The sequence below is a fragment of the Patagioenas fasciata genome, chromosome 19 (genome assembly GCF_037038585.1).
Source record: "Patagioenas fasciata isolate bPatFas1 chromosome 19, bPatFas1.hap1, whole genome shotgun sequence".
Classification (NCBI taxonomy): Eukaryota; Metazoa; Chordata; class Aves; order Columbiformes; family Columbidae; genus Patagioenas; species Patagioenas fasciata.
The window spans coordinates 8,093,403-8,110,070 of NC_092538.1; the positions used below are offsets into that span (position 1 = coordinate 8,093,403).

Here is a 16,668-nt window from a genome sequence, read left to right on the forward strand (position 1 = left end):
TTATTTTCTTAAACATGAATGTCAGAGAGACACTGATGTTGTATGGCTAAGTGGATTATAAACACTAAGTTGCTGAGGATAAACTTAACTGTGAAACATGCAGTGTTCCATAGAGAAAATAGACTTTTTAGATTAAATTCACAAAATAGTATTTAAATTACTACTGAAGTAATTTTCTGGTTTGTATCAAGGATGTAGGTGGAAACTGCTTTTATGTATAGAGTTCTGTGGTATGAGTAACATCTGTTGCATGTAACACTAAATTACTTGTCCCTCTTGTCTAACAGTTCTAGACAACAATTCATTAAATGCGTTTTGTATTGACCAGAGTATAGTTAAAGCTTGTCTTGATGTTTAGTTCTGTCTCTCAAATGCCTTGAACTTTGATATGAGGGGAGTGAATGATGTTCAACTGGTCCCTCAAGGTTTTACTTTGTTCTTTTACAAGCCTTGAGGCAATATCACTGTTTAATATGTTGTATAGATTTATTTCGATGCATTCCTGTGATCTACACTAAGGCATCTTTTCATCCAAGGAAGAGGTGAACACGTGCTGCCTGAAATGCTTATTCGCAGCGCTAATATCTCAGAACAAGCAGCAATGGAGACAAGTGTAATCAATGATGACTTGGTCCAATTTCTGGGTGTAATACACACCGAAAACAAAAAAGGAAGAAAATCCCCATCAGCTGAAAGTGTAGGTGTTGACTAACTTCACTGTGTCTTGTGCTTGTCTGTGTGGGCATAGTCTGTTAATTCAGTTTGTTTAGTAAAATTGTTTAGGGCCAGATTTTCGGCAGCCACGTCTGCAGTCCTTGTTTGTGTGCACGTAGGGATCAAATGGAAATGGAGTTTGGTCTCTGGAAGAATTTGCAGCTACACTTTGTGCACGATCTTGCAAATCTGATCCTTCATTGTGAACTCTCTTGTCTCGTGTGCGCTTTTCTTGCAGTTACTTTTTACTGGAAGTGATTTGCTAGAAATGGCCCTGTCTCTTCTGCTCTCTCTTGTGCTTCAGAAATGCAGTTGGCCTGAATAAAGGGCAAAATAATATTAGCAGTAGAAATTTGGACCTTTTTGCTTTCTGTTGATTCTTTCCTTGTTGCTCCCAATGATAGAAACAGCATATTTCTTCCAGTAAAATGGCTCAGGTTGCAATTAGTAATGTGATGGAAATCTGATGAGTGCTTCATGCAGCTGCCCCCAACCGAAACAAATGTCGTGGTGAATGTGTGACTGATATTGAGCCTTACAAATCCGAAGGCAAATTCTGGGAAATCTTGAGGATACAAGAACGTGTGTTAAAAAAGCTCATAAATGATACCTAATGTGGCAGAGGGGCGGGAGGGAGTATCATTGCACACACTGCACTTGTGGTTTCAACACTTCTGAGAATGGAGGAGAAAAAAATTAATAATCTACCAACATTGGTTCTGAATTTGGGCTTTTTCCCCCGCTCTGGCTTGCGGAACTTCTGCAGGGAGGGGCTGACTGGAAAGGTCAAAGAACCTCATCCCAAAACCTGCTTAGGAATTAAACATTCCCGAAATCCTCTTACTGTAAGGTACTTGTTACTCTTAAGGCCAACGAAGCATTCAAGTCTCGTTTAGGAAACGAACGTTCTTGGAACTTTCTTACCGTAAAGCGTTTGCGATGCCAAGGCCGATGAAACATTCCCTACCACCTTTGATCTCTGAAGTGACAACGAACCTCTCTGTTGGGAGGTTTCTGCGTACTGTAGCACGTCTTTGTCTTCTGCTGTACGGAGTCTTGCGATTGTTCCAAAAGGTCGGTGAGGTGCTTCAGGCAGCACTCGATGCTCTGAATTTCTATGGGCTAAAGTCAAAGGGATATCTAAATACCTTGGGTTCTGCCGATGTTGTTTGAAAAAACTGGTCCAGAAAAGATGAAGTATTCTGTTACCATAAAACTGTATTAAGCATGGCCTAAATATTAGGTGTTTGTTCTGTATAGTATGTTCCATCAACTATTTATTACTAGTGCTTTAAACTCCAAAGTAAACATCCATTTAAATGGAGTCATTGGGCAGATGTTCCTTTTATCAATATAGGTTGAGAGATTCTCTATTGGAGGTTTAGGATACAATTTTGCTAACAGGTAAAACATTGTAAATATGTATGAATTCTATTTGTTGCACATAACTTTTTGGTATAAAAAATAAATGTAGAAATGACCTGTGGACGTCTTGCTGCAATCATTCTTATGCTGCATTCATGCAGTCCAGACATATGAGCTTGAATGAACCCAGAGGCCTTTTTGGACTCAGTCTGAGCCTTAGAAACTGTTTTTAAAGTCAGTACTGTAATTCTGTTTCTAGAAATGTACCAAGTTGCGATTTTTCTTTTCAAAGACATTGTGTGTTAGCGGGTTAAAGCACTTGAGTCCCCAGAAATACCAGTTCACAGAATTTCTGCAGGTTCATCGCGTCTTGCGGAACGTTGTGTGCATGTGGGTGCGTAATGGTTGAGCAGCGTTGACTTGACACTTTAACTGTTTACAGTTCTTTAAGCAACATGCAAAAGAAAATAATGTTAAGTGTGTTACTTTTATCCTTGGTTCCGTAGATCTGCTTTAACTCCACTCTGACAAGATCACAACCTATCTGGAAGCTGCTGTGATGTTTTCCTGGATCTGGGGGGAGGGAGCGGTGGGGAGGGGGTGGGTTTACAATTGCACTGGGCTGTTGAGAACAAGCAGGAGCGACAACTCTGAAATGTGTGCTTGCCACATGCGTGGCTATTAAACTTTGCTTCTGTTTTGTTGGACTGAACTATTCTTTTCTGCAAGTGCAAGCCCTGTGTGTGTTATCACGGGGATCCGAGCCCTAGTTTGTAATGCGTTAACAATGTCAAGTCTTTATCCGTATTCTGATGGGGCAGCTGCTGGTATGTCGTGTCTGTTGAAATGGGGAAGAAAATGCTTTTAAAAAATATGTCTAGAGATTGAGAAGTTGAAATGACTTTCAAACACTGGTAGTGGGGTTAAATACGGTCTTCACTCTTATACCACGGTACATTTGAGCAAGTGTCTTTTTACTATGGATAGACTTTTATATCCTGGGTTTTTAGTTCTAATAGAAAATCTGTAACATTATCATGGTATAACCGTAAGGAATGTTGATAGTATGTTTCTTCTTTTCCCTTAAAAACTCAAGAAAAATCGTTTTGAAGTCAGCAGTAAATAAGTATGTCCTTATTGTGGCAGTGTGGAAAGTGTTGGTTTCTAATGTACCACATCTAAAGAAAAGAGAATTTGGCCACCACACAACAAAAGAGCAAATATTTTCTTCATATTTTCTCGAGGTACTAGCAGAAGAGCCAGTTGGAGAAGTAGTAGTTATAGGAAGAGTTTCATACCGTGTCCATGAATTGGAATAAAGAAACTACATACTTGTGCCAACTTCCAAGATTGAGCAGGCAGCCTCCAGTCTTGTGCTTCTGCTACAGGTGATGCTGCTCCTGGCCCACCCTGGGATGTTGCAATAAGACGTTAGCAAGCTAAGTGTTCCAAGCTCTTCTGTGAGTATTGGCCCAATCTAGTCCAGCCTAGAGCCTGGCCTAGAACTGGTGTGCAGCCCGAACGGGACCTTACTACACTACATTACTGTCTGAAGTAGTGTGTGCACATTAATTTACACATTGCTCTACCCCAGAATATCTCAGGCCAGTATCAAGAAGTTTGAGATCAAATTTGCCCTCAAGGCTACTATTGCTGTAGTGCATAGTGACAATTTAATATGAAGGAAGCCCTTCCACGCTGGAAGGTAAAACCGCATCTAACAGTGGTAGTTCCGGTACTGTGACTAAAATAGTTTTAAGCAAAGTTCAGTTGTAATAAATACCTATCTAACATATTCCACTTTGCTGCTGTAGCTTGCATTCTGTACTGTATTGGAGTATTGGGTGGTTCATACACTTCCTGAACGCTGTGAACTCTCAGAATTTCTCAGCCAGCCACATACATTCTGTCCAGCAAGAGAAGCTTTATAAATACAAATTGTGCTCTTGTGTAATCCTGTGGACAATTTGCTGTGATCTGAGTAGTGTAGCTGTTAGGGGAGTATAATTGGAAAACCTCATTTGCATTGGAGGGGTGTGATGTTCATTTAGAGTAACGTGGATTTTTGAAGTCTTCAGTGTTGATTTGTATCTTGTGACTTTTTTTTTTGTTTTACCATAAACAGATACCTCAGTCAGAATCTCTAACTTCAGCTCCTTGAAACTCTGAATATTCATTTTACTACCTGGAAACAGGAAGCCCACAGACATGACTAAGTGTAGGAAACTAGTGTTTCTGATCTGCTCTGTATCATAGTAACTATTTCAAGTGGGCTAGAAATTGCATTAGACTTGCAAGACTTGAGTCAGGCATAACTATTATTTAAACAGGAATTTAATGAACAAGTTCAGCATAGTAGCCAGCCACTATACCTTTTGATTTCATTTTAGAAAGAGGGTATGTGATTTTATTATAGGAGGAAGACAGCTTGATTCATTTGCAATCTTCCAGTATCTTTCTCTAAGAACAAATGCAGCTGATTTGGGCTGTCGTTGGCGGGTAAATATTCCTTTCTTGTTCCCCAGAACACGTGTGGTCCCTGTAGAGAAGTTATAAAATAAAGCAAGTATATATAAAATGCTCTTGTATCTCCTGCTGTGAACTGTTACGATGTATGTGCTAAATCAGGTTAGGTGGAAGAGACCTATGTACTTTCTTCTACACGTAGTCAGGTACAACGGGGAACTCGGCAGATGTCATTTGCATCATCTTGGCAAGATTAATTGATGTAACTGAGCAATATAGCTGCAATTTATGGTATTTACAACTGGTAAGTCGATGACAGTTAATTCAGGTGTGCCCATTAACTTGATCAGTGTTAGATTTACAGTGGATGTTCCTTCTGCCATTAGTTCCACCTTGAAATCTGATGGTGAAAACGTCAATTACTGTTTGACTGTACTGTCCTTCAGTGGTGTCTGTATCCTTTTTGCCTAGTTTAGTTTTTGTAGGAAACTAGAGAAGATGATCGCAACATGTAGAGAGACTGAAATTACATATGTGTGTGTGTGAACTTGTCTACATTTTCTCCATCCTCCTCGTTGATATTACTTTTCTGACAGCTGCTCTGTAATGACTTAGCTTTCTAATACCTGAATTGGTGCTCTGAAGGTTGTTCTTCATAGTGTTTCTCTGCCTGGAATTCCCACTGACTGTTCACCACCCTAACTCACTGTAGGTGGCAAGTGCGTAACTGGTTCCTTACTGGGTCTACTCTGAGTTGTAATAATTCAATTTGTGTGACTGACTGCTCTGTAAAGTAATGCCTCATACTTTGGGAATGCACTTATCATGTATTAATAGTGGGTGGAGTGTCATGATAGACAGTTGTCTACCAGTGTGGCATCTGGTCCTCTATTGCTAAACCTCTACTGAGTTAATAATACAGTATTTAAGGTGCTCTGATACTAAGGGCAGTTGTGGATAAAATATGAAGTGAGAAACATCCCTACCAGCTGACTGAAGCTCTGGTTTGAGGATGGCCAAGAAATAAAGTAACCTGGGTCTGCTCACAACCTTCCTTTGCTTCTGCCCTAGTGCAGTGTCATGTCCTGGGTGGGACATGTAGGAGCTCAGGCTGGAGAGGGGACACGTTAAGTACAGGCAGGACCTTCCCTCTTGGCTCTGGCCGTGCTGGATTTCGTCACAGAAACCCACTATGCTCTCCCTTGGTAAGCAGAGGCCCCTTTTGTCCTACCCTACAGCACAATATTCTTTGTGTATCATCAACCCTTTTAAACTTGATGGGAGGATGGAGAGTTGTTTAGGATATAAATATAAGCTTACCTTGATTAGTCATGAAATCAGCAAAATTCCATATGAGCTCCCCAATCACGTACTCTTTCCTCTTTTTGTCAAAAACGGAATGGTACTCTCTTAGCAGGGCTTTCTGGTACTCCTCGCTGAACATAAGAGGTGGATCCTACAGCCAGGAAAACAAATGCAGCCTTGAATAGAGGGGACAGTTAAACTCAGCAAAGGCTCCCTATGTTAACTTCCTATTTACTGGGAACCTGCTTCCTGAAAACAAGCATTACAATTGCTCAGTCTTTTCATTGCTGTTGCATTAACAATGGCTAGTTAGTGACAATTAGCAACTACTGAAATTATGGGGGAAATGCACATAAAATACAAATGCAATGCTAGATATATTCTACTTTGGGGGAGTGTGTGGTTTTGCTTGCTTATGGTGCTTTAAGGTACAGGACTGTGCCACCCCTTTGGAGCAGGACAGCATCATGAAATGAATGTCTGCTCTCCAGTGTTGTATCTTCCAATTAAGCATTTTCTATAAATGCCAAAGTACAGATTTCAGAGTGTTCAGTGCTTTTACACAAAGCTAAAAACTTCTCTTTAGGTAGAATCTAACCTTGGGTAGTCAGTAGTAAAGCTCAGCGATTTCTGTGGAGCAGGATTACAATCCTGGAGTCTTCCAGACACTTACAAGCTAATGCATCTCAAAAGGTTCGATGGTACCATCTCTTCTAATTACATTTTGCTGACTTTAAGCAGAGCAGTGGTTTTTTCCACCTAACACTTACACTGTGAAGTCCGGGAATCGAATCTGCTCCATATTCACTCTGGATAATGGGTTTTTGGTAGGTTTTATGCCAGTTCTCAAACTGTGTTGTGAGTTGTAGTGGAATAACTTCCAGATGGCCTGGGTCGTGATACCAGGAGAAGTAGCTGTTTACACAAATTACATCCACATAAGGAGCCTACAGAAAACAAGGCGAGAGTATTTTGTCACAGAGCTGAAGGCAGACAACCTTCACTCATAAAGCTAAATCCTCTTTTTGGTTCATTTCATGGAATACATTTTAATTACACGTGAATAAAGTCTCTTCCCCATCACGCAGGCCCTCCCAGTGTGACGTCTTTCCCAGAATAAAACAGGAGGATAAATTTAACATGCTAACAGTGTATTAATTTGGCATTTTTCTCGCAGAATTAGGAAGTCAAAGCAAAGAGTTAGACAAGATCAACCCATTTAATTCTCAGGTTTGTTAGAAGTTTTTGCGTTTCCAAGATGTCTCTGGCTTGCTGGTACACTTAGATGTACTTTGAGTATTGGAATGTGATTATCAAGTTAGTGCTCAAATATTTTGACTAGCAACTAAATTTGTGCATCAATGGTGCAATACTAAGCATTCTGCAAGCTATATGCCATTTCTACCACACGAACAGTATGATAAAAGGGCACAAAGCCCACTGAAGATGAAGTGATGCTGTATGTAACTTGTTCAATGTTCTCTTAACATGTTTTGTAATAAAAGAAAAAAAGTTCTAATACAACATCAGTGTATGAGATCTGTTCTTTGGGTCTGTTTTCATGTCTCCCTAAGCAAGTCAGAACAGGCTTGTGAGGATGGGATGTCAGTCTGTGTGCGCACCTGAAACAGCGATAGCCAAAACTAAAGCCACGGGTTTTATTTTCCTGGGGGAAAATGTATAAGATCCTTTATGTATAAGACCCTTGGTTCATGCTATGGCCACAGACATCCCAAAGAAGTGCCTTTTGGCTATTTATACAGCTCTAGGACTTCAATTATGAAGCTGATAGAGCTTTTAGATTATTCAACATTAACAGACATCTGCCAAAGAAGATCTAGAGCAGTTTAAAGCAGGAATTAAAGCAAAGCTTCCTTCCTTTAGACTTCCACAAGGGCTTTTAGCATTTTAAAGAGGTTTAAGCTTTGGTTTAATTGCAAGTGAAAAATCCTGAGCGTTAGTAAACACAATCAATGGAACAGCAAAACATGACAATGTTGATGGAATCCAGGGGGTCTGATCCTGCATCCTTCTTCACTCAAGAATTATAAGAGGAGGAAATTTAATGTATGAATTTAAAAAAAAAGAAAAAAAGCTAGAAAATAAAGTGAACTTACACCAAGATCAAGAGCGTAATTAACATCTGTCACAAAGGTTACTGGTCTGGAGGGATCGAGAGCTTTAGTGTGAGCTATCAGTGTCCTGTTTGCAAACAGTAAAGCAAGAGTTCAACAGCATGGAGAAGCACAGCCCCATTTCCCCAGGCTCTCTGTCCTTTCGCGCCCCGCAGACATTTGGAGCTGCTTTTGGTTTAGCAGGCAGAGTACATTTCATGAAATACTGCACAATACTTAGTGATCGCCTGCCATAAAGAGCCTGCAATTCTAGCCAGTTCTGCAGGACTATGAATATCATGGCAAAGAGGCCTTTATCCATCACAAAGTTGGTTGCTATCCCACCTAAAAAAAAGACCAGAGTGAAAGTATTATATACCAAATGTGGACATGTTAATTTGTGTGTTGGTGCCAGCAGCCTGGAAGCTGGAGAACGGACAGTGAGTTTGAAAATGATAAAAGTGTGAGAAGGGCAGTGGAAATTTTCTGAACAACTCTTGCAACGTGTTCCTACAAAAGCACAAGGCAGAAAAGTTGGCTGCTTTTGAGGAAACCTTGATTGAGGGAGATGAGACAGAATAGAAGGGTCAAGCTCTGCTGCTGCCTTCACATTGCAGAGAGGTTGTGCATCATTCTGAAGAATGAAAATTCATGGTTACCTCTTAATACAATTACAGCTACTAAAGACAGTCCTACCCCATTACAGAGATGACTCTTGGCTATCCAAAGCTTAAATCTCTCTAAAAATAAAACCAAGGGGACTGTAGGGACTTTAAGTGGTAGCTTTGAAGTGGGGTGTCACAATACCCTGCAGAACAAATCACTGGCACTCACTGAAGAACCTTCTCTTCAGAATTAAAGGCAAATTATTTTACAGCTTTGCCGTAATTCTAAAATAATTTAGCACTTGTCTTCCATTGGTAATGGGAATATCCTGTTCCCATCAGGTCTGCTTTTGCTTGACCCCTAGGTCAAGCAGAGATGCTCAGACCAAATGGACTCCTGATAATTTGTCAGAGACTTACTGGTTCAGAAACAACAGGTTGAGACCGTTGTGTGGTTCTGAGCATCAGTTTAATGCATGCAGCAGTTATGCTTTTAGTGTGGATCTGTGGGTACTGTTTCAGGGTTCCCAAAAAAATGCTTGCCCTTTCTTTACTACTTCTTTGTGCCATTCCAAAGGAAGAAGATGCATCATCTCCCAAGATTCAAGCCTGAGCTGTGTGTACAAGCAGACGCACTTACTTAAAGTAGTAAGCTGCTGGGGGCAGCTCCGATGCCGGCTCGTTGGCTACTGACCACATCACAACTGACGGCCTGTTCTTATCCCTGCGGATCAGCTCCTCCATCACCACAAGATGATGCTGCAAGGACTTGTTCCCAAAGCTCTCACTTAAAGACAAAAGGACATGAGACCCGGTGAGGGTATAAAATCCATCCCCTTTTTCCTTTCCCTGTGAAAACTCAAGCCCCTGGGGTGCATAAGCACAGCTGAGCCTTGACATTGAATGTGGCTTCTGCCCAAAGCGCTGCCCGGTTCAGGGTCAAGGTTTGGGCTCATTAATTGAGCCAGACCAAGTGACACGATGGCCATGTGGCAAAACGCCCTCCGGTTGGCCAACCTCACTGGGCCCATGTGGCGCAATGGGCTGATTTCTAAATAGAGCAAAGTACGTCCATTATCAGGACAACAGGCGCTGTGGATGGGGGAAGGACACTTTTGAAGCAGCTCTGAGGAACACAGAACAAAGGGGAAGGGTCTTTCAAGCAATTGCTTACGGTATTTTAATGCCCACTCCCGGACACTCGTCGATCACCACGATGCCGTAGGCATCGCACAGGTCCATGATCTCCTCGGCGTAGGGGTAGTGGCTGGTGCGGAAGGAGTTTGCCCCCAGCCATCGCAGCAGGTTGAAGTCCTTCATGACCACGGGCCAGTCGAAGCCTTTGCCACGGATCTGGACGGGGAGACATCACAGCCCATCACACCGCCAGGCCGCGGCTTCACTTCACACCTTCGCTGGGCACGGCCGCTTCCCTGCTCACACCAGGGCACTTCCAGCCCCGGGCGCCATTACTAGTGACTGCACCACCTCCCTGTGCAGCCTCTGCCTCTCGGAGGGCACTGCTGTAAGGACCGTTTAACAAAGGGATGTTGTTTTTACAAAACTGAGAGCCTGGCGCCTGACCCCAGCGAGGGGGAAGGACTGAGACACACCAGACTATGAATGCTTGATGTAAAATGAAGTCTCTTTGAACTCATCCCAGAATGCACACTGATACCTGTATTTAAAAATAATCCATCTAGGGGGAAGATAAGCCAAAGAGCCAGGAATCTGTATTCTAAATAGATCGATAAGGGGAAGGGGGTTGTTATAATTAGATGAATGAAATATGTAAACATCGGGTAGTCTGTAAACCCTGCAGTACCCAACCAAAGGGGACTTGGGGGGGATATAAGCAGGGGCTTTTTGTCCTATTCCATGTGCCTGCCTTTAGGTAGAACACCTGATCTTGCAAAATCGTTATTAAAATACGCTTTGCTGAGAAATCCTGCCCGGGCCTATTATATTTGCAAGGTAATTTGTTTCCTGCACTGCCACACGCACAGCCAGACCCTGGGTGCCGGCAGGAGCAGAGGGGATGGAGGTGGCAGCCAAGGTGCCGCCCTCTCCCTCCCTCCTGCCACAGGTGTGACCCGGGAAGCAGGCAGGGGAGGGCCGGCTGGAGGCGGGCCCGGCCCGGCAGGGCTCTCGGTGTTCCCAGAGGAGTCCGCGCTGCGGGAGGCGTGAAGGAGGAGGACGAACCGCCCCTGAGGTGAGCGGCTTGGCGGGGACGGGAAGGAGCCTCTGACATGGCTGTGTGGCCGCCCTGTGGCCGGGCTGCGCCTCGCAGCCCAAACCTCCGCGCCGGAGACTTTGTCCCCGGCATTTCCCAGGGTGGGGAACCTGTGAGTCGCTATTTCTGACTGGAAGTCCTGGCTGAGAGATTATTGAGCTCCTCTGCCAGCACACCTGGGCTGGCCCGCGTGCCCTGAGAGGGACGTTATGATTACAGCAGGACTGGACGTGGGGTCCCCTTTAATATTGGTAAATTTCACTCCAGCCCCTCCAGCAGCTCCCAGCCTGGGAGGAGTGTGAGGAGACAGCCCCTCTAGGCGAGAGGGGAGACAAGAGTGGTTGCTGCCTCAGTGGTACAAAGCGAGGGGACATTTTTGAGGGAACTAGGGCTGTTCAGCCTGAAGAACAGGAGGCTGAGGGGAGACCTTATCGCCCTCTACAATACCTGAAAGGAGGTTGTAGCATAGAGGGTGTTGGTCTCTTCTCCCAAGTAACAAGCGATAGGACAAGAGCAAATGTCCTCAAGTTGCGCCAGAGAAGGTTTAGATTGGATATTAGGAAAAAATTCTCTATGGAAAGGGTTGTCACGCATTGGAAGAGGCTGCCCAGGGCAGTGGTGGTACCACCATCCCTGGAGGTGTTTAAAAGGCGTTTAGACGAGGTTCTTAGGGACGTGGTTTAGTGCTGGAGTTAGGTTAGGTTATGGTTGGACTCGATGATCCTGAGGGTCTCTTCCAACTGAAATGATTCTATTTCTGACTGGAATCCATGGCTGAGAGATTGTTTAGCTCCTCTGCCAGATACCTGGGCTGGCTATCGCATCCTTAGAGGAGTGTTATGACTATGGCAGGACACAGTGTCCCCTTTAATGCTGGCAAACATTCCCCCCAGCAGCTCCCAGCCTGGGAGGAGGGTGTGAGGAAACAGCCCCTTTGGGTGAGAGGGGAGGCCAGAGCAGTTGCTGCCCCAGCAGCACAAAGCGAAGGGACATGAGGTGCTCCCGCTGTGGGTGCCGCACACTTACATCTGCGTCCTCGTGCTTGTTGACGCCGTGGAAGTAGAAGGGCTTGCCGTTGATGAGGAACTGCGTGCTGGTGACGTGGACGGTGCGGATGCCGACCGGGAGCGTGTACAAGTCCTCCAGCAAGGCCCCGTTCACCTGCGCCTGCATTTTCACCTGGATTTTCAAAGGGGAGGTGTAAGTGACACGCTGGGCTTCACAAGGATGTGTCATCTGCTCACAAGAGCTATGAACCTGAGCCTCTGGAAACAGCATCTCATCTGCCCTAATTTCTACACCTAAATGTCACTAGTCATCCTTAACTCAGAATTTTCCAGGCTTGTGGTATTGAAGCTGAACTCCCATTTTCCAGAGCAGGAAGAAAGCTCATTGCATGGCAAAGCACGTGGCAGAGGCTGGCAGCCTGCTCCTCAGAGACTCTCTGCTTTTGCAATATCTCCTCCCCTGCACCATCTCAAATGCTCCTTTTACAAGGGATGGATTGGGCCATAAATGTGAAGGACAAGTGTCTGAGAGCCCATGTGTGCACCCCAGGCATGCCCATCTCTTCTCATCAACAGACCTTTCAGTTCAGCATCAGCTTGATTTGATTACTGCATAATTAGCAATGCTACTCTGGTCACATGAGCAGGATCTGCGGGAGAAGAGGAGTATGGAAGATGGACCGTATGGCAGTTCCTTAGCCCTATTAGACATTCAGAGGGAATGCATGTGGAAAAGAAGAAATGTCACTGTTACCTCTAAGGAGTAGCGGTATCCAGGGTTCTCATGCATCAGGTAAGGCCACCAAAGATTTGGGTTCAGGACTTTGAGCACTCCAGCTGGCCCATCGCCTGTAGCAACCACCTTCCCTTCTTGGTCACGTAAACTCAGGGACAAGGAATAGAGTGTACTGCCAACAACCGACACCTGATATTGCACCATTGCTGGTTCAAAGGGGAAAAAAAGACAATCAGAGACTGCCACGGAAAGAAAAATATAAGCATCAAATATTGGAGGGTTTTCACATACAGCAGCAGCAAGAAATTAGGGAGATGTAGAACAACAGAGTGGCGTGAATTGAATCTAAGAGGCATGACCTCTCTGTCTTGAGGTTCAGACGTTTCCAGCAAAATTCATATGTCACATAATTCTGTTACTTAGAGATAATCTTGCTTTAAGTGGCAGGAATACTGCCCCAACTGAGATATTCTAGTTTGAGAAACACCCGATCATCCTTTAACAGTAATCTCTTGCAAGTACTTTTTTTCTTATAGCTTAACTCTTTGCCATATTCTTGCAGCCTCTGGGCTTTGCAACAGTCCAGCTCAGGTTCAAGAAAAAGCTACTACGAAACAAATTCAACCAGACTTCTGCAGGATATTTTCTCTGCTGCCCTTGTCATCTCCATTTGGAGCCTGAGATAGCTGCTGTAATTGTTCTGGACCTACCAACATTGTCTGATGAAGTAGTTGTCACAGTAATGTCATCTATGTAGACAGAAGGAGTGGTGTAAAGCACAACTGGGCGATGGATTCCAGCATAATTAAAGAAATCAAACCTGATGTTCTGTACAAAATAATTCTTGGGATACCTGAGAGAGCAGGACAGGAGAAATGGCTACGTTATGTTTCATTACACAAGAACTGAAGGCAGCATATGGATGCTAGGGATGTAAAAATAGACGCTGGTAAAACAGTCTTTACAACACGATGGATCTGTCTCTCAGTAGTGCTACTGCTGCTATGCTGAAGGGAATTACCAGTTAACAAACATTTAATTGATCTAATAGGTTTAATCCTTCAGGATAACTGGTACATGCAGCTTCCAGTTGAATTCAAGCTTCTCAAATCTGCCATTTATTCAGCTTGGCAAATCACTTAACCTCAGTTACCTTTGTATAAAATAGATGCAATGACTCAGTGTGGATTCCTCATAACACCAAAGCCTAAACTCCTCCCTACTCGACTGATGAATTTCAGCATAAGCTCGGAGGGTCTTATGAACCATCAGCCAAATAAATTCCCCTTCTCTCATCCCTGGGGTGAGCTCAGCAGTACAGCGCTTTACCAACTCACTTTGTTTTGTCGTTCATGTACTGAATCGTCCCCGGAGGCAGAGTGTACGGTGTCAGAGTGTTGTTGAGTGCGACAGTGATGCGGCAGGGGGTTCCTGGGCTGCTCTGGACAATGCTGCTTATATCTGCTTCAAAAGGGAGATGCCCCCCTTCGTGCTCCATGACTTGCACTCCGTTGACCCACTGCAGGAGAAGACACCTGTGAGCCCAAGGGGCAGGGTTATTGGTTTATTTTTTTTTGTTGCAAGCACAGTGCGGAGAAGGGAGGGAGCCCAGCAAAGGGCAGCTGGGAATCCCAGGAACACTGAACCTTGTTCTGGGCTCCTACTCCCTGAGGGGTCGGTCTGGCAGCCCTTTCCTTACAGGGAGCTAAGTCTGGGTCATGTACAAGTGTCACTGAGAGACACAGTTTTGGGCAAGGAAATATCTTTTTTACTAGTCTCAATATTGGAGTATCAGAGAAGAGAGACTGGGGAAACGATGGCCAAGTCCTTGGCTGGAGGAAAACAGCCAAGAGTTAAGAAAATAGCAAACTGATATAAAATCCCGTCAGAATCGTACCACAATGGAGTAGTAATGGGCACTGCCGAAGCGGAGCACCACTCTGGTGTTGAAATCCTCCTGAAGCCAGCGGAGAGGAAGCAGCACCTCTTTCTCATACCAAACCCAGCCGATGTAGTTCTCCAAGCTGGGGTCTTGAGTGATATCATTGAAGCTGGCGGGCACTGGCATGTCAATCACAGGACCGGTCTGGCAGGAATTGCGCAGAAAGGGAGATCACTTAAAAATAGAGATTTTACTGTGTTGGCAGTCCAACCTGTATAGCTGGAGGTGTCCCCTTCTGCTAACAGCCTTGCAATCCCTTTGCATAGTGGAAACACTTGGGGAAACCTCTTTAGAAACTGGTGTGGTCTGTCACAGGTCCTGTCTAAGTCCTTTTTGATACCAGGCCCAGGAGCCTCCCTGTTCCTACAGGAAGAAGCTGCTCCTGACTTTTTCCCCTCCTGACTTATGTTAGGGAAATGCTTTTATTCATGGCTCTAGTATTGCGGAACTGGAGAAGGGAAGTGGTGGACTCACCATCCCTGGAGCGGATTAAAAGGCATTTATATGAGGTCCTTGGGGACATGGCTTAGTGCTAGAGTTAGTTTAGGTTAGGTTATGGTTGGACTCGATGATCCTGGGGGTCTCTTCCAACTGAAATTATTCTGTGATTCTAAGGGGAAAAAGAATAAATGCCCAGGTCATTGTTTGAGCCTGGGACTTCCCACAAACTGGGTATTTTGGGCCAGATCCCCCAGGGAAGGTCTGCAGAGATTGTTTGGGATGAGTCCAGCCTTTCTCCCTCCCTGAACACAAGGCACATTTCTTAGGATTACAGTGGAATCAATTCACTTGCTTATTTTTAATATAAGGATGATAGTATTGTAATACATTTGACACTGTGGTAACCGGATGCCTTTGCAAAATAGAGCTGTGCATTTTTAGCACCTGCTGCACTGGGGGTGTTGCGTACACGAGCGCCGCAGCATCGCGCAGCTGGAGCAGTTCCCCTTTCCTACGGAAACCCTTCCATGGAGAGCGGAACAAGCAAGGTCTGGTCGCCCAGGGTTGAGCATCATGTGCGTGGCCGACTCAGCATCACGCTGTACCAGCACTGCAGAAAATCCCTGGATGGCAAAGTAGATTTTCTAGCATCCGATGCAGGATGACCTTTGACTGCGATGGCTATGTGTGTGTGTCTCCTTTAAGGAGATTCTCTAATGTCTAAAGTAGGTTGTGTGTACACATCTCAGCTCTACTTTGGGGAGGCATAGTCCAGGACCCCTCTCCTTTGCCTGTCTCTTTACAAAACTTCGTCTTTCACAGCATCTTTCAGTTCTTCTCCTTCCACAACTTGGAAAAAAAACGGCCAAAGGGCTAAAGTAGAAATGATGATGGGCACGTAGATTTTATGCATACAATATGTAACTTCTTTCTTTTAGTTAATGGTGTTAATTTCGTAACGGATTTCGGTTACACTAGGACTTGATTATCTGCACCCGGATGCTCTGAAGTAAACAACTCCAGAGTGCCCTTTTCAGGCACGTTTTTATTGATTTTATGCTCCTGACCATAGGTAAAGGTTGTGCAAGGCCAGCATGGCTTTGGCAGCACAAGGACTCCAACAGCTAAAGGTGGCTGTGGTTCAAATACTTTCTGGCTTCTGAGCAGAAGCGGGATAATCAGGCACTGCTGTAATCGATCGGCAATTCGTCTCTTAATAACCCCTCTGCGGATCGAGAAAACAATTAGCGCAGGGCAGAGGGCAAAGAGCAGCAGCTCTGCAACCCCGGTGGGGAAGGACGGGGGAAAAGGTGCTTTCGGGAGAGGAAGGGAGCCCGGTTCGCAGGGCAGCCCTTCCCGGGAGGGGAGATCACCCCGCTGCCCCCCGCACCCCGCTGCCCCCCGCGCCCCGCTCCCGGCCCCGCCGTACCTGCCGGAGCGGCTGCCGGTACCAGCGCTGCACGAAACCGGCGTCCCTGCCCGGCGAGAAATCGGCGCGGAAGCTCCAGAGCCCACCGAGCTCCTTCCGTTCCCGGGACGGGGTCTCCCGGGGGTAGAGCATCCCTGCCGGCGGGGCCGCCCGGCCCAGCGCCAGCAGCAGGAGCAGCCAGCAGCCCCCCGCCATGCCGCTGCCCGTCCCGCCGCCAGACGCTGCCGCCGCCATGTTGGTTGTGGGCAGTGCCCGGCGGGGCCGGTCCCGCCCCGGTGCGGCGGGAGGAGCCGCTGCAGAGCCCGAGCGGG

General features: G+C 45.4%; 1 protein-coding gene across 1 annotated transcript; it reads right to left on the reverse strand.

Annotated features, from left to right (window-relative positions):
* Positions 1–4,395: 4,395 nt before the first annotated feature.
* On the reverse strand, positions 4,396–16,616 carry GUSB (glucuronidase beta). The gene is made up of 12 exons (XM_065853244.2): positions 16,358–16,616; positions 14,443–14,631; positions 13,883–14,064; positions 13,256–13,398; positions 12,564–12,751; positions 11,829–11,981; positions 9,744–9,922; positions 9,210–9,356; positions 7,968–8,052; positions 6,621–6,797; positions 5,866–6,001; positions 4,396–4,618 (listed from the first exon to the last, which is right to left on the reverse strand). Exons 1-12 carry the CDS (start codon positions 16,589–16,591, stop codon positions 4,461–4,463), a joined length of 1,971 nt encoding a protein of 656 aa, XP_065709316.1. The 5' UTR covers positions 16,592–16,616; the 3' UTR covers positions 4,396–4,460.
* Between the last annotated feature and the right edge of the window lie 52 nt (positions 16,617–16,668).